This window comes from Halichoerus grypus, chromosome 14 (assembly GCF_964656455.1).
Source record: "Halichoerus grypus chromosome 14, mHalGry1.hap1.1, whole genome shotgun sequence".
Taxonomy (NCBI): domain Eukaryota; kingdom Metazoa; phylum Chordata; class Mammalia; order Carnivora; family Phocidae; genus Halichoerus; species Halichoerus grypus.
In genome coordinates, this window is record NC_135725.1 from 17,643,549 (window position 1) to 17,665,722 (window position 22,174).

General features: G+C 40.9%; 1 protein-coding gene across 2 annotated transcripts in view; it reads left to right on the forward strand.

Annotated features, from left to right (window-relative positions):
* The window catches only part of PCSK5 (proprotein convertase subtilisin/kexin type 5), a 456,302-nt gene that overhangs the window by 339,881 nt on the left and 94,247 nt on the right, over window positions 1-22,174 (forward strand). For both annotated transcript variants that reach the window (XM_078062229.1, XM_036103195.2), the window contains exons 21-23: window positions 1,857-1,959; window positions 9,276-9,412; window positions 14,910-15,116. In XM_078062229.1, coding sequence (XP_077918355.1) covers window positions 1,857-1,959; window positions 9,276-9,412; window positions 14,910-15,116 — 447 coding nt within the window. The remainder of the gene's footprint in view (window positions 1-1,856; window positions 1,960-9,275; window positions 9,413-14,909; window positions 15,117-22,174) is intronic.

The following is a 22,174-nucleotide window of genomic DNA, read 5'->3' on the forward strand; positions in this document are numbered from 1 at the left end:
TGGACTGATAATTACTGCTCAGTTGGTTGTGGCAAAGGTCACACTGTGCCAGAAGGGGAAGAGATTACAGCAAGGGCAGTAATTAAGAAGTGGAATGGGGAACCTGAATAAATAAAAGGCCGCATAAATATGATACCTATATTGAGTCAGACAGTCTCAACTTGAAATCACCCACTCCTACTAGACAGAAGTCCCAGCCTTTTTTTGCCTTGGAAACCAAGCTTTTTTTCTGATGACCAAGAATGCAACTAGTCCATTCTAATACCTTTGTGTGAATTAGTAAAAGGCGTCCCCTACAGAGGCAGAGGCAGCCAACACCAGAGTGCATGGCTCGGTGAGATGAACCCGGGCTGGATTTCTGCCTCCACTTGACCACTGGGGCAGTCACCTTGTGCAGTGAACGAATTGCATGTTTACATTCTTTGTCCCCATTGGGGACGCACTGTTTTGGGCCTCGGGCTCCTGGGAGTCACTCCGAGCTAAGAACCATGGTTCCATTCTAAAAGTTGTATATCAGATTCCTTGGCAACAACTGGAAGATGAAGAAGAGCAGAGTCTAGGATGTGAAGGGTGTGCCAATACTAGATAATTGCATTGCTCTGGATATGTCCTTTTCCCTTTAGTTAACAAAACTAATAGACTAACTCTACATCAAAAGACAAACTCTACCTACCTCTTCATTTTCATTTTTTTGGTTTAGTGCAAGGGAAAGATTTATGTATATAAGGTTTACCTCACCCAACTGTGCTAGTTCAGTAAAGCTATGGGACAATGTAGAGGAGTGGACTTCCCTCCATTTCTCACCAGTCAAGTCTGTGTTTCCAGGACTTCAAAGCAACTACAATAAATCAGGCAGCAAATCTCAGAATTTCAGTAAGATGTCTTGGTTAAACCATGCATGAGTAACTGCTACCTCACTATTCTGGCTGGAGCTCAGAATGACTATGTTCAGACATACTTACAGGGGGTGGGGTGATTCTGCTGAAATCTGAAACTATATTTTCTGAGCATGATCAGTTTCCAAACAATACCAAGTGGTTCTTTGGATCAGACTGAAGAAATCTGTCGATTTCTTTTAGGACAATGGGAGGAGAGGACATGTGTAGTGTGAGTAGAGAGTTGAAGTCAATGAGTAGAGACCCATCATTGGTTTATCACTGGATTATCACCTTCAAAGAGGTTGGCCTGTCTCCACCATCTTTACTATGAGAGTAATTTCTTAAATGGTCATAAGGAGTTTGTAAGGCTGGACTTACTTCTGTGGAAAGGCCTCCTATGTGTTTTTCCTTGGGAAAGATAAACTTTCCAATTAAATGAAGGATTCTCTGGCTATCTCTTCATTGTTACTCTTTCAGGGTGAGATGCAGCTCACATCTGTCAAATGTTAGCCAAGCTTCGACTCCCCTTCTTAACCAGTAACCACAATACCCCCAGAATGGTGGGTGGGTGCTGCTTGTTGCTTGACTTGAACCAAGGCTATAAGTGGGGTCTCTGGGGTCCAGAACCCTCAGCCTTTAACAGGAAAGTCAGAAGGAGATCAGTATAGGGGTCCTGTGAGAAGCCCCCGTTGGCCTCTGTCTACTTATAAAATCTGTAACACATGTTGACTACGTCCAACATTATGTCATTGCCTCATAATGTTTTGAGGTTCCAACTTCCGAGGCCCTTGGGAGAGGAGCAGTTGTTATTGTAAGGTCAGGATTTAGGATGGGCAACTGAAGCCATTCAAGGTCTCCTCGCTGTGTTGTTTCCATTGCTTTTAGGCAGCCACAGAGAGATCTGGCTGCTCTCAGACTGACAGCCTAGGCAGCACTGCCATGTAGAAATGAGGTAAACAACCGGATTTTGTTCCCTAGGAGAATACATTGATGAACATGGTCACTGCCAGGTCTGTGAAGCCTCGTGTGCCAAGTGCTGGGGGCCAACTCAGGAAGACTGCACTGAATGCCCCATCACAAGGTAAGTGGCCTCTCAGTATCTCCTGTGGTTGAGAGCTCATGGGTGGCAGGATGGAGAGAGGAGGTGTTTACTATCTTAAAGACACCCCCTTGGGCCTGCAGAAAAAGGAACCAAACTCCTTCCCATGACACAAAACCCCTCCGTGGTCTGGCTACAGCCCACCTGTGTAGCATCTTCTCCCCATGATGTCCTGTACCCCCTGCAAGAAAGTTACCTGGACAAGAGGGGCTTCCTCATCAATAAAAATGATGGTGCCTTTGATGCCCGCAGTTGCATCCCCTTCTGCACACCCATCATCTCCATCTGCTGATCAAATATCTGCTCGTATTTCTAGAATCAGTTCAAGGATGAACTGTTCTCTGAAGGCGTTTTGACCACTTCCCAGAATGAACCTTCTCCTCTTTATGTTCCTCTGGGCTCTGTATAAACTCCCATGAGCACCTGTGACATTTTAAAACATTAATTTACAAATCTCTATCTCTCTATAGAGGAGCTATATTTCGGTAAGCCCATTGACATACTCATCTTTGTATCTCCATTACCTATCACAGCACAAGGAAAATAGTAGGCACTCAATAAATGTTTGGAAGGTGAATGAATGGGGAAATAAGTACCTGAATGGTATGAGAATCTGCCAATACACTGGGAATTTCTAGTATAGAGAGTTGGAAGCCTGTTGCATTTTTAGTCGACACTCCTCTGATTGGTGCACTTAATATTTGCCGGCTGACCGAGTGTTTGAATGAATAGCCCCATCACTGCTCTGCAAAGTGCATTGGAAGCAGGCTCTCTCCAGACCAGTAGGATGAGGCTGCTTCAGCAGGAAATAAATCCCTAGGATGGACATTCCCTCTGCTTTGTACAACAGTCATTTCATCTAATTCTGCCTCAGGATTATAATATCCTGAGCAGGAACTATGGTTGTGTTTGTCTCCCTATTCCCCCACAGTGATCAACACATAGTAATAATTCAAGAAATGATAAAGTGTATAATTAATATCATGGACTTGGCTCCCTAAATAGCTTCCTCAGGAAGACAAAAAAGGGAGAGAGAGATGGAGGGAGGAAGGGAGACAGACACCAAAGAACAGTCCTAAGAATTGTCAATGCTAACTGTGGTAACATTTTCCAAGTGTCTCTTTTAGATATCTATGCCTCTACATGTTGGATTTGCTTTAAAGCAACCCCAGGACATACTCTTAGGTACAGACATCATTCTGAATATGGGTCCCGTTTCTCCTAATTCCTCACCATATCAACAGTTAAATCCCACTGCATGTTTGGACATCTTTGAACTAAGGGAACTTATTGTAAGGTCAGGATTTAGGATGGGCAACTGAAGCCATTCAAGGTCTCCTCGCTGTGTTGTTTCCATTGCTTTTAGGCAGCCACAGAGAGATCTGGCTGCTCTCAGACTGACAGCCTAGGCAGCACTGCCATGTAGAAATGAGGTAAACAACCGGATTTTGTTCCCTAGGAGAATACATTGATGAACATGGTCACTGCCAGGTCTGTGAAGCCTCGTGTGCCAAGTGCTGGGGGCCAACTCAGGAAGACTGCACTGAATGCCCCATCACAAGGTAAGTGGCCTCTCAGTATCTCCTGTGGTTGAGAGCTCATGGGTGGCAGGATGGAGAGAGGAGGTGTTTACTATCTTAAAGACACCCCCTTGGGCCTGCAGAAAAAGGAACCAAACTCCTTCCCATGACACAAAACCCCTCCGTGGTCTGGCTACAGCCCACCTGTGTAGCATCTTCTCCCCATGATGTCCTGTACCCCCTGCAAGAAAGTTACCTGGACAAGAGGGGCTTCCTCATCAATAAAAATGATGGTGCCTTTGATGCCCGCAGTTGCATCCCCTTCTGCACACCCAGCATTTGTTTACTAAGTCAGCTATTATCATCCAGTGTATACTGCAGAAGTCATGGCTGTCCCAGGCACATCAAAAGTGAGGAAAAAAACTCTACTACCATAAATAGCCATTAAAAAAAAATGAATCCCATTGGTACATGAAGATCAGAGATACAGTTCCTGGGCCACTGGGGCAGTATAACTGGCTTAAGCAGCCCATGATTTAGCTTTTAAAGAAAGAAAAGTATGTTCATGAATCTTGAACTCATGTGTCCTCCTAAGGAAATCTTGTTTTCCAGGAAGAATTTTCTTCTCCTCTCCCTGAGCACTCCGTTTCACTCATCTCTCTTCCTTGATGAAAATTACTTGCAGATATGTCCAAGAAAGGACATCATATCATGGCAATGAACTACTTGATCTTTTTTTTAATCTGCATTTTCCTAGAACAGGGTTGAGAAGATGAAGATATAAAAACTATTTTGAAAGATGTTGGTGTTGACTTATTTGTTCTTAAAAGGGCAGCAAAGTATTTTTCTTAAGTATTTTCCAAAACATTTTCTTGAGTGGAATCAGGTCCATTCAAGATGGTCTTGAGCACCTGCTTTATGTCCAGCTCTGAGTTAGGTACAAGGTCCATGAATTCTAATAGGTAGCTCAGGAGTTCAAAGTCAAGGGATGGTGAAGTGCTCAGGGACCAGCAAAAGTGGAGCAGCTTTAACACCCTAGACCTGAAGCAAAAGCTGCAACCCTGGAGGAGGGGATGTCTTGCTTGATAGAAAGTGGAGCTGTAAGGGACACAGCCATTCCAGAACCATGGAAGGAGAATGCAGAATTGCAGCCCAAGGGGGGGAATAAATACCCCCAATCTCCCTCTCCTCCCAACCGCAGATCTGCTGGTGTTTTTCCTTGTCTGAAATTAACTGGAGGCCAATGGGGAAACACCATTACAAATGGGGGAAGTGAGCTTGGAGAGACAGGTTCTAGGTGGCACATTTCCAGGACACGGCAGGACAGAGAATGACAAAAAAAAAAATGGATCTGAGGCAAAGGTAAAGAGACAGACAGAATAACCAGGAGAGTTGGTTTGTCCAAGTTTCTTCCTGGTCTTAAGCTTTTGGATATCTCTAGTCATGGCAGAAAAAATCATCTCTAAAGGAGATTTTTTTTTTTTAAGATTATTTATTTATTTGAGAGAGAGAGAGAAAGAGAGGGCATGAGTAGGAAGGAGGAGCAGAGGGAGAGTGAGAAGCAGGCTCCCCACTGAGCAGGGAGCCCCAGGCTGAGATCATGACCCAAGCTGAAGGCAGACACCCGACTGAGCCACCCAGGCACCCCGCCTTAAAGGAGTTTTTATCTAGGAGAGAAGTATTCATATTTAACTTATAGGTTTGCTTCAAAATAATATGGGAGGGAAGTAAATCAGTGGGGATATAAGTAAGATTGACCATGCAGTGAAATTGTTGCAGCTGAGAGATGAATACAGAGGAAAGGGTACTGTTGTGTCTTGTATATGTGTTTATTTTATGTATATTTTTTTCCTTAGTAAAATTTTTAAAAATAACATAACCCTGAACTTGTTTTACAGAAAATCAAACTTTAGGAAGCCCTCTCTTTGTATTCTAGTTCTCTCTTTACATTTCCATTAACCCTTGGGTATAGCTCCTTAGAGATGATTGAAAACTTGGAGGAAGAAAGAGCATCTTTTGGTACTGCTATCTAACATGTATAGCTCTGCAACGCCGTGATCCTCATGGTCCTCCCCATGGTCCTCCTGCCAAAGCTGGCTTCCCACCCAGTCCTGAAGGAGTCATAGAGTCAATGAACCAATTAAAAACATTGAAAGCTACCTCTATTCTGACCCTCCCTCAAATGTTTTATTTGATCTGTTTCAATGAATTCAGGGGAGGGAAAGACTTTTTGCCAGATTTCATTCTGATTTAACATTAAAGTACCAGGGGCACCTGGGTGGTTCAGTTGGTTAAGTGTCTGCCTTCAGCTCAGGTCATGATCCCGGGGGGCCTGGGATGGAGACCCCCCCCGTCAGGCTCCCTGCTCAGTGGGGAGCCTGCTTCTCCCTCTCCCTCTGCCCCTCCCCCTGTTCATGCTCTCTCTCTCTCCAAGTAAATAAAGTCTTGAAAAAATTTAAAGTACCAAGAAATTACATTAAGTACCCTTGTGATGGCTTATTAAGGCCAAACCAACAATCAGCAGAAGATCCACTAACCCTGATTTGCCATCTCTTATGTTCCAGTTTGTATCACATACACACACATACTGGGGGGTCTGGAAAATTTAGTGCCAATGCAGAGAACATTACCTCTGCCCAGCTCTTTAGCACTTGGTTTTGCCGACTTCTTCCTTTCCATAAGCCCCATTGGACCTGGAATTGTTCACTGCTTATGAAAAGGCTAAGAGCATGCCTGAGTTGGGGACGAAATGCCTCCCCTGCAGAGATTAGCTTGCCCAATTGTCTCAGAAATCCAGAGTGGATGACTGGCAGTCCTAGAAATGGCTTGAGTTGGCTTTACAGGAAATTGTCCTCAGCCCCATTGAGCCCAGAACAAGATTATCTATTCTCTTCCACTAGGGAAGATTTGTTAGTGTCAGTGGAAATCTGTGCCACTTGAAATGGTACTTTTCTCAAGTTCCTTAGCAATTTTCCTTGAGGGGAATGGAGGGTGCAGGGGATGATGTAATTCAGTGCCTTTACCCAAGCATGACTGTTTTCCTTCTCTTTTTCGATCTTTAGAAAGAATCACCTTCTTCCAAAAACCTGTGTACTTCACCTATGCTTTCCTTAGGGTAGATATGAAGGGAGGTGGTTTAAAGCACCATTATGTGCTTGGTATTTTCTTAAAATCAAGCACTCAAGTCAGAAAGGCAGCCCCATCCATATATAATACATAAAAGTATTACACCATTGCCTTCACCCCCAAGTCTGCCACCCCCACTTTCTGGACGCTTCTACACGGTTCCCATCATTAAGAGTATTAGATCACCTCTCCCAAGAGAAATTATTTCCCCCTAAGCAAATTCGTCAGCTCTTTCTATAAAAGGCAAAAAATGACGATATACTTTTCATTCCCTTTGCAACTGAATTTAGGGGGAAAAAAGAACCCTCACAAGTAAACATTCCCATTCTCCCTTCAGCAGAGTATCTAGTAGCTTCCTTGTTGAAAAACCTCAGAAAGCTCTTACGTAGTTTTTCTTAAAGGGAGGTTTTGGGTATTTTTTAGCTAGTCACATCCAAATGATTCCTTGAAAAATGTTCTAGCTCAGAAACCAGAGCCAGGGTGGGGCTGGGATATTCCCAGTTGGCATTAGTGCCATCAACTAAAAATCTGGGCTGGGAGCACAGCCTTCTCATTGTACACCATGGTGCAGGAGATCTGTTTTGACATGCACAACCAGATGTGCATACATGTCTGCTTAGGGCTAGGACTTCATGCCCTGCAGTGGGACCAAGGCTTGTTCACTCCAGTGGTGCTCGCTATGGTGACCAGAACCTGAAGGGCAGAGAATGCAAGAACGAGGTGGCAGTCTGTCTTATGCTGGTGGTGTTAATCCCATTGTTTCTTCTTTTTTTTTTTTAATAGAAATTAAAATTTCTTTTTTTTTTTAAGATTTTATTTATTTGTCAGAGAGAGAGAGAGAGGCAGGCAGAGGGAGAAGCAGACTCCCCACTGAGCAAGGAGCCTGATGTGGGACTCAATCCCAGGACCCTGGGATCATGACCTGAGCCAAAGGCAGACGCTTAACTGACTGAGTCACCCAGGCACCCCAATCCCATTGTTTCTAACAGATGCAAATGACACAGACTTTCAGGGTGTGGAGATGAGATGGAAGATCACAAGCAACACCCTATTCAGGCTGCCTTGCTCCCATTCCAACCTGCACAACCCTGTGACTGAAATGGCCCATCCCCAGCTCAGGGCTGGCTCTAGCTATAGAAACAGTGGGATTTAGACACACCAGTGCACCCCAGGCCTACACCTGACCTTCCATGGGATGTCCGGCTTGGGGGAAGAGAGTTAGTAGAGAGAGAAAGGAGCCCTACCTTTGCTGACAAGCCCTCCGCTCTCTCAGGCCAGGATGCCAACCTCATACCATCGGGGGTATGTGTGTGCTACATGGTCAGTTAGCCTCACAACTGAGACAGTAGCTACTACTGTGAGGAAACTTGAACAGACCCAATTTGACACCATCTGTGTTAACTTAGGACGCATTTAGCAAATTCCTTGGTAATCCATACTATCAGTGAGCAGAAGGCAGAAGAGCAGCTCTCAAAATGTGTTCCCTAGACCAGCAGCATGAGCTTCACCCAGGAACTGAAAAAACACAAATTCTCAGCTCTCTCCCGCAAAGACTCACTGAATTAGAAACTCTGGGGGTGGAGCCCCACAGCTCACTTTATTACCGCATTACCTATCTGACTCTTGCACTTGGTAAACATTTTGTATTTTTCTGAGCGAAGTTTTTGGATACGATTTACCTAATCCTGTTTGCTCTTGGGATTACTTTGCAAAGGAAGAAAAGAAGCAAAACTATGAAAATATTAACAGTGACATTATGATATGTATTTTATGTGTATAAAATCAAAGGTTTTAGAAGCCCCCATACTAACTCATCTGTGGTGTCCTTGTAGGTGTTTGCAAACATGATGAAAAAAAGTTGGTACTTTAGGGCGCCTGGGTGGCTCAGTTGGTTGAGCGACTGCCTTCAGCTAGGGTCATGATCCTGGAGTCCCAGGATCGAGTCCCACATCGGGCTCCCTGCTCAGCAGGGAGTCTGCTTCTCCCTCTGACCCTCCCCCCTCTCATGCTCTCTCTCTCATTCTCTCTCTCTCACATGAATAAATAAAATCTTAAAAAAAAAAAAAAGTTGTTACTTTAGACATCAGGAAACACTTGCAAAAATGACACTCAAAATCACTTTTATCGATTAATCGCCATATGCATAGGCCAAGTTTATAAGTAGCACGTAAGCACCAGGACCGCGCTTTATTCTACCCTTTCGAGAGCCCTTGATGTTGACATTTCCCCTGTAAAGTGTGCATATGCTGATAACTAAAGGAAGAATATTTTCTCCAAGGCCTCTGGATTCAGAGGCATATCTAGTGTCTTGAAAATTTAAAGACCTCCATCTGCCTGTTGACTGTGTCTGGCTGGCGCCCACACTATGGGTTTAACCCCTGCAGGGACTGGTTAGCTTACTCGGAACCAGACTCCGGATTGCATCCTGAGCCAGTTTCTGGCACGTCTGCTGTTGGGTCCAAACCTTGGGCCAAGGATGGGTACGTGACTAATATTCCACATGTTCTAAGATGATCAGTCCCAGGCATCCCCCTTGTTTCTGGAGCAATGAAACCAAGTCTGTGCACTGAAACATGAACACCACATGTTCTCATACTTAGAGCCATTCCAGAAAGTCGCCCTTTCAAACCGTGAAATCTGCTCTTCCTCTAGGACTTTTGACAATGGCCGCTGCATTTTCAAATGTCCCTCAGGGAAATTTGAATTTCAGAACGAATGCCATCCCTGCCACTACACCTGCCGAGAATGCCAAGGAGATGAGCCTTCCAGCTGCACTGCTTGTGGAGTAGGTGAGGAAGTCTGGCCGCTCTCTTCTTCCTTTCTTCAAAGCTGTTCTCCCACTGGTTTGACTCAGAAGCTTCAACTCTGGGGACAAGGGGTAGATATTAGACAGCTGTTCACTGGAGAGTGTGTATCACCTTGAAGTTTCTGCTTCTTGTCAGGAAACGAATTCACATTATCGTGGGCGCAGACTCACTGCCCCTAAGGAGATGAGAGAGAAGCTAAGAGATGTCCTTCTGGAGAAGAAGAAAGGTCCTTCAGACATGATGTCAGACATGAGACTGTCAGGAAAGCTAAGATTTGTTGAGGTGAAAGTGAAAAGCGAGGAAGTTAAGGGTGACACATTTAGTCTTCAAGAGAAATATTGAAAGAGAGGCTGTGTCAAGGTCTCCTCAGCCCTGAGCTATGCCATTTAGAAGTTGTCAGAGCCCTACTGTAGGAGCAAAGGAATTGTTTCAACACAAAAATATTACTTTTTGTCTCAGCTTTAACAGTTCAAGTTTCTGCTGTCGTTGGATTATATTCCATGATCTCAAAGGTCCTCTGCAGTTTGACCCTTGAGTCCTTTCCAACTTCCCCTAATATGTCTGTTCCCCACTTTGACCTCATGTGGGCCAGATTCATATTTTACTTGACCTTTTAACATTTCAGCCAAATTTTAAAATTGGGAAATTTCAAAGAAAAACCTTGGTGGTTTGGTTTTTTTGTTTGTTTGTTTTTGTTTTGGCTTGGTTTGGTTTCTTTTGAAAACTTGGAGCACAACACTGGGCACCACTTGGCCTACATTCCCCAAATGGTTGACTAGAGATCAGAGGAGGCTGCTCTCTGTTTCTCCACAGTCCCCACCACTCCCTATTGTCTCACTGATCCTAAGGCCATCAGTTACCACCGCCATCATGCTTACATGGTTTTTTTCTGGTGGAAGAGAATTATTTATCTTTATTCTTCCTTGTAATATAACCAAGAAAAATGAAGAACAAATTGAGAGTATCATGCATTTGCAGGAAAATGGGAGATAACACATTTCTTTGTGTAAATTAAAATAATTTCTTTGTGTTTCTTATGTAAACAAAGTAGATCTATATCAATTTTTCTCTGTAGCCTGCTCGTTTCTGTTTCCTTCCTCATCTAAAGGATGGTGATAATGGTTTTCTACTTTTAAGATTATGACAATGAAATGAGGTTAAATGAGATAAAATAACAAAGCACTTAAACAGGGCTGGGCACATAAGAAGTACTCAATAGATATTAAATACTACCCTTACTACTACTACTACTACTACTACTACCACTATTATTGTTCGTACCTACTTACTCCTGTGGGCATGTGAATTTCTCTAGCTGTTCAAAGACTTCACTGGAAATGTTCCTCACTTATCTGCCTGACCTCTATTTATTTTTAGGTTTCAGTTTCAACATCATTTCCTCAATGAGGGCTGCCCCAATTTCCTTGTCTGGGATGGGACCTCTCTATATGTGCATCCTTGGAGCCTCCGCTTACCCCTTTACAGTCATCCTCAAACTTGATAGCTATCTTGTCCATAAGACTCTATGTCCTGTAAGAGCAGTGAATGGTTTCTACCTGAGCACTAGCTTTGAGCACTGGTAGAGCATCGGCATGCACAGTATAACTGAATAAATGAATGGTTTAGTAGAAAGAATATCAGTACGAGCAATCAGGATACCTGGGTCTAGTTCCTCCTTTGTGACTAATGAACTGAAGATATTAATCCTGTCTCTTCACCTCTTTAAGTCTCTCCTTGTTTGTAAAAAAAATGGGGGTGGAGGTGGCACATAGACAAGACAGCATCTAAAATCCCTTTCACACTTAAAACACACTAAATCTTCATACATAGTCCAAAATTAAGGATTCGCTTGAATACTGAACAAATGTCTAATATGTTCTAAGCATCGTTATAGTTACTTGGACCAATCCACACAAAAGATGCTTTGACATTTCTTCTCTAGTTTTTGTTTAAAAGTCTATGTTTACTCCATATCTTAACAAAAGTTCACATGTAGAAGTAACTACACATAGTTGCCATACAAAATGCAAGAAATGATTGTATGATGCTTGCCTTCAAGGACTTTACAGCCTCACAGGGATTTGTGCTCATGTATTATAAAACAAGAAAATATTCAAGACCAAAGGAAGGAAGGAATCCTACCACAAGTCAGAGAGGAAACATCACTTTCAGCTCTAGTGAACAGAAAAGCCTTGCCAGAGAAGGCATTGTTGAGCAAGCTCTGATTAGCAGGGTTCCCTCCTATTAGGAGCACAATGCCCCTAGTGCATATATGAGCATGGCCAGTACATGAAACAGTGCTAAAGACAAGGGATGCCTGACCTGAGGCAGTTCCATATCAACAGGCTTTAATACTGAGGGGTGCTTGGGTGGCTCAGTCTGTTGGGCCACTAACTCTTGGTTTTGACTCAGGTCATGATCTCAGGGTTGTGGGATTCAGCCCTGTGACAGCCTCCATGTTGGGCACTGAATCTGCTTGAGATTCTCTCCCCATCCTCCCTCCCCCTCTGCTCCTGCCCCTGCTCCTCTCTCAAATAAATACTTAAATAAAATCATTAAAAAAAAATAAAAGGCTGAAAACCCTCTGACTACAGGGTGCCAAATACACACATAAGCATCTCCCATCAGTTCACAGAAATCCCACCTTTGCTTAACTGTAATTTTGTTAAGATTTAGGTTTGAATCCTTTTGAAAATACAGACTTCTAGCCTTGTTGGTGAAGATTCCCTCTAAGTTCTTGTCCAGATTTTCCTCTACAAAACTGAATCCAAAGCTAAATTTGACCAATCACACAACAACTACAGTAAGAAAAATGTTGAAACTAAACTTTATAAAGTTTACTTTCAGAATCCCTCAGCCTTTATTTTTTTTAATATTTTATTTATTTCTTTGAGAGAGAGAGAGAGCATGAGCTGGGGGGGGGGGAGGTGCAGAGGGGAGGGAGAAGAAGACTCCCTGCTGAGCAGGGAGCGCGTTGCGGAGCTCAATCCCAGGACCCCAGGTCATGACCTGAGTTGAAGGCAGACACTTAACCAACTGACCCACCCAGGCAGCCCCTCAGCCTTTCTTTCATCATTTCCAGCAATCCTTTCCCTTCATGTCTTCCACCCTCAACCTTTCTTTCTTCCTGAAGGCATGCTGTCTTCACATGAGTCCGCCTTCTCTTCTAATGAAATTAGCTGCAAGAGATGCTCTGGAAACAGCCAATTGCTCTTAGGTATAAATGAAAGCCATTCTCAGAGTTTCTTGCACTTTGACTCATATTATCACATGAAAGGTTTTGCACCTTACAAAAATATCAGCCCTTCCGGTACTAGAACAAGCTTCCCTTATTTATTGTCACAATAATTTAAATTCTGAGACTCTGGTCAAGTAGCCAAAAATTTATGCATGATAATTTAAATCACTGGGGTATCCAAATTACCAGCCAAAGCTAAATGAGCTGCCATACTACCCAGGCTATTAGAAATTTGAGCCAATCTTGGTGTAATTCTGGACCAAACCTGTGGGAAAAGCTGCCCTTGATCAAGGCATCTAAGTTAACTCCTTTACAGGGTCCATGTATTTTAAATACCAAGACCATCTAAATCTGTTTTTTAAACTCAAATTGTAATACCCAAAGTGGTTCAAATAATAAAGCCATGTCTGAACAATACAAATGGGATTGGAGAACATTTCCTCTGATATCGGAACCCATCATTGTTAATTTTATTTTTAGATTGTTGATCCAGTTGGATATGTTAGAAAAATGGGAATATTGCTAAATATTAATGCACTTAGCCACTCATTCATTCATACAACAAATATGTGTTTAGATCTCAAAATATCCCAGGCTGTCCCAAGCCCCTGGATCCTGAGGTGATGTCGTGGAAGGGTATAGGGCATGGATAGAAACTGCTGAATGGAGGAGAAAGTAGCTTCTCACTGTTCTCAAATCTTCCTACCTATATCTGAGAAGTTCAGCCCTCTGAAAAATAGGATCTTTTCTGAATGAGTTTTGGTGGAAATGGGGTTTGCTAGGGTTTTCATAAAGTGCCTGAGAAGAACAGAGCTTGGAAGGTTGACCCTTTTGTGGTGTCGAGATTCCATGTTCCACCAGATCAGGGGTTTGTGCTCCATATCAACCTGCAGCTGTAGAATCACCAAATGCACATTACATCCTCCCAAACACTCTCCTTCCCTTAAAGGATAATGTTCATCCAACTCAAACTTGGAGAGCGCAGACACATTCTTGCACCACCCTAGGTAAATCCTCTTTATTGGCTTTGTCCCCTGAGAACCAGCAGACTTCCAGTTGAAAATCACAAACAGAAAAGAGGTAGCTTCAGAGGCCATAATCCAAGGGTGTGATTTTTAAATTGGATTTGAACTAGGGATTTAATTAAGGACAAAACATCAGGTTGGATCACTTGGACACAAAAATACTTGAATGTTGGCAATTTCATGTGGTTCGATCATTCATACGGACATTAAGATTCTGCCCTTGCAACACAGGGTTAGTGATATCTTTATCCACAGATTCAGCAGCCTTGCACCTTGAAGGTCAACGCTTCTGGATCTTCATGTGGTATATCACGAGTGAACACTAGCCCCAGTTATTCTGGGAAACACAGGTCAGCTGTTCTGCAGAGGCAGGAGCATATGGGAGATTTGATCCAGAGAATATGGATACCCTAAATACACTCAGCACAAACAAAAACTCCAGTAGGGTGAGGGTAGGAGACCTCTAGGCATATTTTGTTAATTTTGTGTATATAAACTGATTATAATCCTTTGTCATTCATTGTGACTTATAATTGGTTCGAATTTTCTATTCCCCTCAAAAGCATATTCCCATAGTCTCATATTAGACATACTGCTAATTCTTTCCAAGTAGACTCCAATGTTGACAGAAGCTCAGGACTTCCAAAAATCCATTTAAGGAGTCCAAAAGGTGTGCTTGGTCTAGCACTTCAATACGCTGTCATCGTAGGAGTTGGCAACAATGCAAAAATTCAGATTTTTGGACAGTTAATACAAGCGTGTGATTTTGATAACAGAATTCAAAATCATTCTAAAAGACTGCACTCTTACAAAAATGGCTCTATCAGTAAGCGGTTGTTTATTCTCATAGGACCTCTATAGCTCCCAAGTCTGAGAGCTTTCACAGATACCAAAAAGAGCCCTTGGGAAAGTTAAACACTTTCTGACTCCTAGTTATTCACAGAGTGTGGTTTCTGCTTTTGCAGTGACATTACAGATGGTAGTCCCTACTCACTCAAATATACAAAATAGTCAAAAATTATTCCCTACAATGAAAATTTTTCAACTATAAGTATATATTGTAATTTTCATGAAATGCATTCTTATACTCCTGGTCCCCTAGCAGCCAAAATACTTACTTACATCTTAAAAAAAAAAAAAAAAATCTTAGGTTATATTAGCTTCACAGTTAATTTTGTACATTTTCCTTCTTTTTGTTACCCCTCCATCTGTTCAGATAAGCATGGCCAGGAGCGCTTCCTATATCAGGGGGAGTGCTGGGAGAGCTGCCCAACAGGCCACTACCCTGCCGAGGGGCACACCTGCCTGCCCTGCTCAGACAACTGTGAGCTTTGCCACAGCGCACACATCTGTACCCGATGCATGGGCGGCTACTTCATAGTGCCCACCAACCATACCTGTCAGAAGTTGGAGTGTGGACAAGGTAAGGCTGCTCTGGGCCACTGTCTTATATCAGGAGGTAGCATGAGGAGCTATGCCTAGATGGCTCCAAGATTTGAATTGACCTCCTGGCTTTAATGTTGGCACCTGGGATGACTTTGTGTGACTGCATGTCCAGTGGGGACACTGATGTCTCCTCCTCTCTTCCTCCACACACCTTTCTCTGGGTCTTCAGACACATTCCAGAGACATAGGAATATAGCTAATCACAGAGAAATTGATATTAATCAAGGGTTTGTGGGCAGGGTAAATGGAGAGAAAATCAAATTAGAACCTGAAGGTCCTGACCAACAATTTTCTCCCTCCCAATTACAAGTTATTACTAGTTATGAGACCCTGTGCAAAATCAGTCTAATTTCTCTATGCCTTTTTTTCTTCATGTGTGAAAGGGTGAGCACTGCACCAAGCTGTTGCAATGAGAAAAAGCTTACCTAAAGCTACTCGAAAATATTAAGTGTTCTGCAAATCATATGTGTTATTGCTAGTGCCCAATTCCTTATCTTACATGGGAAGAGGGAGATTAAAAAACAGGACTTACAGTTTTTGTTCTTTTCCATGTAAGAATGCTACAGACTGTCTCTGCTCTGTATAAGAATTATGCCTGGTCTGGTGCTAAAAAGAGTTCCAAGATGTTTCTAGAATAATTAAGACACTCATTCCTTTTTCTGCTTTATGTTTACTAATGTAGTATAGGATTTAAAACTTAAAAAAAAAAATTTAGGAAAGCAGATTTTAAAAGACAGAGTCTGTTCATTTATATACCCAATTCCATATTCCCAGAAGTAGAACTCATTTTTTTAATAAATAAAATCTACCAGTTGATGACAAAGCTAGTTGCATGGCATATAGTCCAACTTGTTCTATTTGTACCAATCAAACTGATACAATCTGTTAAATTAATGGAAAGAGAGAAGAAGGGGAATTCAGGGTGGAGGTGTAAAAAGACTCTGAACTCATCTCCTTCTACAGATACAATACTTTTATAGCTACATGCAGAATAATTTTCCTCCCAAATGGACCTGAGAACTGGATAAAGTGCACCTCTACAACAAAAGATAAAAGAAACACATCAAGGGGAACCTGGGTGACTCAGTCCATTAAGCATCCAACTCTTAGTTTTGGCCATGAGATCAAGTCCCACATCAGGCTCTGTGCTGAGTGTGGAGTCTGCTTCAGATTCTCTCTCCCTCTCCTTCTCCCTCCCCTTCTGCTTCTCCCCCCCACTCACTTGCATTCTCTCTCTCTCTCTAAAATAAATAAAATCTTTTTTAAAAAGAGAGAGACACACATCAAGACACAGAAAAAATATCCAAAGAAATAACAGCTAAAAACTTCTCTAATCTGGGAGAGGAAACAGATATCTAGGCCCGGGAATCCCAGAGAATTCCAAATGAGATGAACCCAAAGAGAACCACACCAAGATATATAATTAAAATGGTAAAAGTTAAAGATAAAAAGAGAATCTAAAAAGAGGTAGAGAAAAACAATTTATTTAATGTACAAGGAAAAACTCATAAGCCTACTAGCAAATTTTTGAGCAGAAACTCTATCCAGGCCAGAAGGGAGTGGCATGATTCAAAGTGCTGAAAGCAAAAAAATTTCCAACCAAGAGTTGTCTACTTACAAAGGTTATCATTCAGAATGAAGGAGAGGTTAGGAGTTTTCCAGATAAGCGAAGGCTAAAGGAGATCACCACTAAAACAGCTTTAGAGAAAATGTTAAGGAGATTTCTCTAAACTGAAAAGAAAAGACACTAATAATGTGAAAAGATATGAAAGTATTAATCTTGCTGGAAAAGGTAAATATATAGTAAAGGTAGTGAATCTATCACTTACAAAGCAAGGTTAAGGTCAAAAGACAAAAATAGTAAAATTAATTAAAATTAAAATAATTAAGGATGCATAAAATTAAAAGATGTAATATGTGTCATCAAAATTATAGAATGAGGAGCTTTGGAATGTGTTCAAAATTAAGTTGTTATCAACTTAAAAAAACCTCTTATATACATGGGATATTATATGTGAACCTCATGGTAACCACAAAGAAAAAAACTTATAGTAAATATACAAAAGAAAATGAGGAAGGAATCTAAACATAACACTAAAGAAAGCCATCAAACCACAAGGGAAGACAGAGAGAAAAGGAACAGAAAGGAACTTCAAAAAAAGCCAGGAAACAATTATCAAAATGACAATAAGTACATACTTATCAATAATTACTTTATATGTAAATGGACTAAATTCACCATTCAAAAGACAGAGTAGCTGAATGGATTAAAAAAAATCTATATGCTGTCTATAAGAGACTCACTTCAGAAATAAGGACACACACAGACTGAATGTGAAGGGACAAAAAAAAATTTCGTGCAAATGGAAATGAAAAGAAAGCAGGTGTAGCTATACTCATATCATACAAAATAAACTTTAAAACAAAGACAATAGTGGATAGGAATACCACTGATTTCTGTGAATTGATTTTATATCCTACCACTTTACTGAATTCCTGTATGAGTTCTAGCAGTTTTGGGGTGGAGTCTTTTGGGTTTTCCACATAAAGTATCATATCATCTGCAAAGAGTGAGAGTTTGACTTCTTCTTTGCCGATTTTATTTCTTTCTGTTGTCTGACTGCTGAGGCTAGGACTTCTAGTACTATGTTGAATAGCAGTGGTGATAGTGGACATCCCTGTCTTGTTCCTGACCTTAGGGGGGAAGCTCTGTTTTTCCCCATTGAGAATGATATTCACTGTGGGTTTTTCATAAATGGCTTTTATGATATTGAGGTATGTACCCTCTATCCCTATACTCTGAAGAGTTTTGATCAAGAAGGGATGCTGTATTTTATCAAATGCTTTTTCTGCACCTATTGAGAGGATCATACGGTTCTTGTTCTTTCTTTTATTAATGTATTGTATCACATTGATTGATTTGTGGATGTTGAACCAACCTTGCAACCCAAGACAGAAGAAAGAGAAATTAAGGAGTCAATCCCATTGACAATTGCACCCAAAACCATAAGATACCTAGGAATAAATCTAACCAAAGAGGCAAAGAATCTGAACTCAGAAAACTATAAAATACTCATGAAAAAAATTGAGGAAGACACAAAGAAATGAAAAAACGTTCCATGCTCATGGATTGGAAGAACAAATATTGTGAAGATGTCAATGCTACCTAGAGCAATGTACACATTCAATGCAATCTCTATCAAAATACCATCAACTTTTTTCAAAGAAATGGAACAAATAATCCTATGGAACCAGAAAAGACCCCAAATAGCCACAGGAATGTTGAAAAAGAAAAGCAAAGCTGGTGGCATCACAATTCCGGAGTTCAAGCTCTATTACAAAGCTGTCATCATCAAGACAGTATGGTACTGTCACAAAAACAGACACATAGATCAATGGAACAGAATAGACAGCCCAGAAATGGACCCTCAACTCTATGGTCAACTAATCTTCCACAAAGCAGGAAAGAATGTCCAATGGAAAAAAGACAGTCTCTTCAACAAATGGTGTTGGGAAAATTGGACAGCCACATGCAGAAGAATGAAACTGGACCATTTCCTTACACCACACACAAAAATAGACTCAAAATGGTTGAAAGACCTAAATGTGAGACAGGAGTCCATCAAAATCCTAAAGGAGAACACAGGCAGCAACCTCTTTGACCTCAGCCGCAGCAACTTCTTCCTAGAAACATCGCCAAAGGCAAGGGAAGCAAGGGCAAAAATGAACTATTGGGACTTCATCAAAAATAAAAAGCTTTTGTACAGCAAAAGAAACAGTCAACAAAACAAAGAGGCAGCCAACAGAATGGGAGAAGATATTTGCAAATGACATATCAGATAAAGGGCTAGTATCCAAAATCTATAAAGAACTTATCAAACTCAACACCCAAAGAACAAGTAATCCAATCAAGAAATGGGCAGAAGACATTAACAGACGTTTTTCCAAAGAAGACATCCAAATGGCCAACAGACACATGAAAAAGTGCTTAACATTGCTCAGCATCAGGGACATCCAAATCAAAACCTCAATGAGATACCATCTCATACCAGTCAGAATGGCTAAAATTAACAAGTCAGGAAATGACAGATGTTGACGGGGATGCGGAGAAAGGGGAACCCTCCTACACTATTGGTGGGAATGCAAGCTGGTGCAGCCACTCTGGAAAACAATATGGAGGTTCCTCAAAAAAATGAAAATAGAGCTACTATACGACCTAGCAATTGCACTACTGGGTATTTACCCCAAAGATACAAATGTAGTGATCCGAAGGGGTATGGGCACCCCGATGTTTATAGTAGCAATGTCCACAATAGCCAAACTATGGAAAGAGCCAAGATGTCCAACGACAGATGAATGGATAAAGAAGATGTTGTATATATATACAATGGAATATTATGCAGCCATCAAAAGGAATGAAATCTTGCCATTTGCAACGACATGGTTGGAGCTGGAAGGTATTATGCTGAGCGAAATAAGTCAATCAGAGAAAGACATGTATCATATGATCTCACTGATATGAGGAATTCTTTTTTTTTTTTTTTAAGATTTTTTATTTATTTATCTGAGAGAGAGAATGGGAGACAGAGAGCATGAGAGGGGGAGGATCAGAGGGAGAAGCAGACCCCCCGCTGAGCAGGGAGTCTGATGCGGGACTCGATCCCGGGACTCCAGGATCATGACCTGAGCCGAAGGCAGTTGCTTAACCAACTGAGCCACCCAGGCGCCCCTTGATATGAGGAATTCTTAATCTCAGGAAACAAACTGAGGGTTGCTGGAGAGGTGGGGGGTGGGAGGCATGGGGTTGCTGGGTGATAGACATTGGGGAGGGTATGTGCTATGGAGAGCACTGTGAATTGTGTAAGACTGTTGAATCACAGACCTGTACCTCTGAAACAAATAATACATTATATATTAAAAAAAAGAAGATAGTAGGAAGGGAAAAATGAAGAGGGGGAAATTGGAGGGGGAGACGAACCATGAGAGACTATGGACTCTGAAAAACAAACTGAGGGTTCTAGAAGGGAGGGGTGTAGGGTGATGTGTTAGCCTGGTGATGGGTATTAAAGAGGGCATGTATTGAATGGAGCACTGGATGTTATACGCAAACAATGAATCATGGAACACTACATAAAAAACTCATGATGTAATGTATGGTGATTAACATAATAAAATAAAAAAAACAAAGACTATAAAAAATGGTAAAGAAAGGCACTATATAATGATAAAGAGATGAATATGGCTAAAAGATATAATATTTATAAATATATATGCACAACATAGAAGCACCAAAACTATCAAGCAGATATTAGCAGATCTAAAGGGAGAAATTGAAAGCAATACAATAATGGTAGAAGACTTTAACACCCCCACTTATATCGATGGATAGATCATCCTTACAGAAATCAATAAGGAAATATCAGCCTTAAACAACACATTATACCAGATGGACTTAATAGATATATATATTCAAAAGCAGCAAAATACACATTCTTCTCAAATACACATGGAACATTTTCTAGGATAGATCATATGTTAGGCCACAAAACAAGTCTCAGTAAGTTCAAGAAGACTGAAATCATATCAAGCATCTTCTTTGACCACAATGGTATGAAACTAGAAATAAATTACAATAATAAAACTGGAGTAATCAGAAAAACATGGAGATTAAACACCATGCTACTGAACTACCAAAGGGTCATCAAAGAAACCAAAGGATAAATAAAACACACACACACACACACACACACACACACACAAAACTAGTGATGTACTGTATGGTGACTAAAATAACATAATAAAAAGAAATTATAATAAAAAAAATTAAAAATAAATAAAAATAAACTAGAGACAAACAAAAATACAAATATGACATACCAAGATCTATGGGATAGAGCAAAAGTTGTTCTAAGGGGAAAGTACATGGGAATACAGGCCTATTTCAAGAAAAAAGAAAAATCACAAATAAATAATTTAACTTTATACCTAAAAGAACCAGGAAAAAAGAACAAAGGCCAAAGTTAGTAGAAGAAAAGAATATAATAAAGATCAGAGTAAATATAAATGAAATAGAGATTAAAAGGACAATAAAAAAAGATCAATAAAATTAAGAGCTGGTTCTTTGTAAAGATAAAATATTGACAAACCTTTAGCTAGATTCACCAAGAAAAAAAGACAGGAGGCTCAAATAAATAAAATCAGAAATGAACCAGAAGTTACAATTGATAACATAAAAATACAAAGGATCTAAGAGACTAAGAAAATTATACACCAACAAATTGGACAACCTAGAATAAATGGATAAATTTCTAGGAACACACAGTTTCCAAGACTAAATCAGGAAGAAATAGAAAATCTGAATAGACCAATTACTAGTAAGGAGATTAAATCAGTAATTAAAAAAAATTTACACCTAAATAAACTACAAAAAGGAGAACAAATTTCATTTTTATAAACAATAAAAACATATGATCATCTCAATAGATGCAGGAAAAACATTCAATAAAATTCAACATACATTTATGATAAAAACTCTCAACAAAGTGGGTATAATAAACATAATAAAAATAATAAAGGCCATATATAACAAACCCACAACTAACATCATACTCAACAGTGAAAAGCTAAAAGCTTTTCCTCTAAGATCAGGAAAAAGACAAGGATGCCCACTCTTGCCACTGTTTTTCAACATAGTATAAGAAGTCCTAGCAATTAGGGCAATTAGGCAAGGAAAAGGAATAAAAGCAAAAGAACTAGGAGTTTCCAGGTTGGTGAACACAATGACAGTGTTGGGAGAGTGGTGTGCCTGGAGGGTGCACGGAAGCTCCTTGCTTCTTTCTGGAGAGAGAGATTGAGAGAGTGAGAGGACACGACCAGAGGATGAGAGAGGGGCAGAGGGAGAGGGAGGGAGAGAATCTCAAACAGGCTCCATAATCAGCATGGAGACCGTCACAGGGCTCCGCCTCACCGAACCCATGAGGTCATGACCTGAGCTGAAATCAAGAGTCTAACACTTAACTGACTGAGCCACCCAGG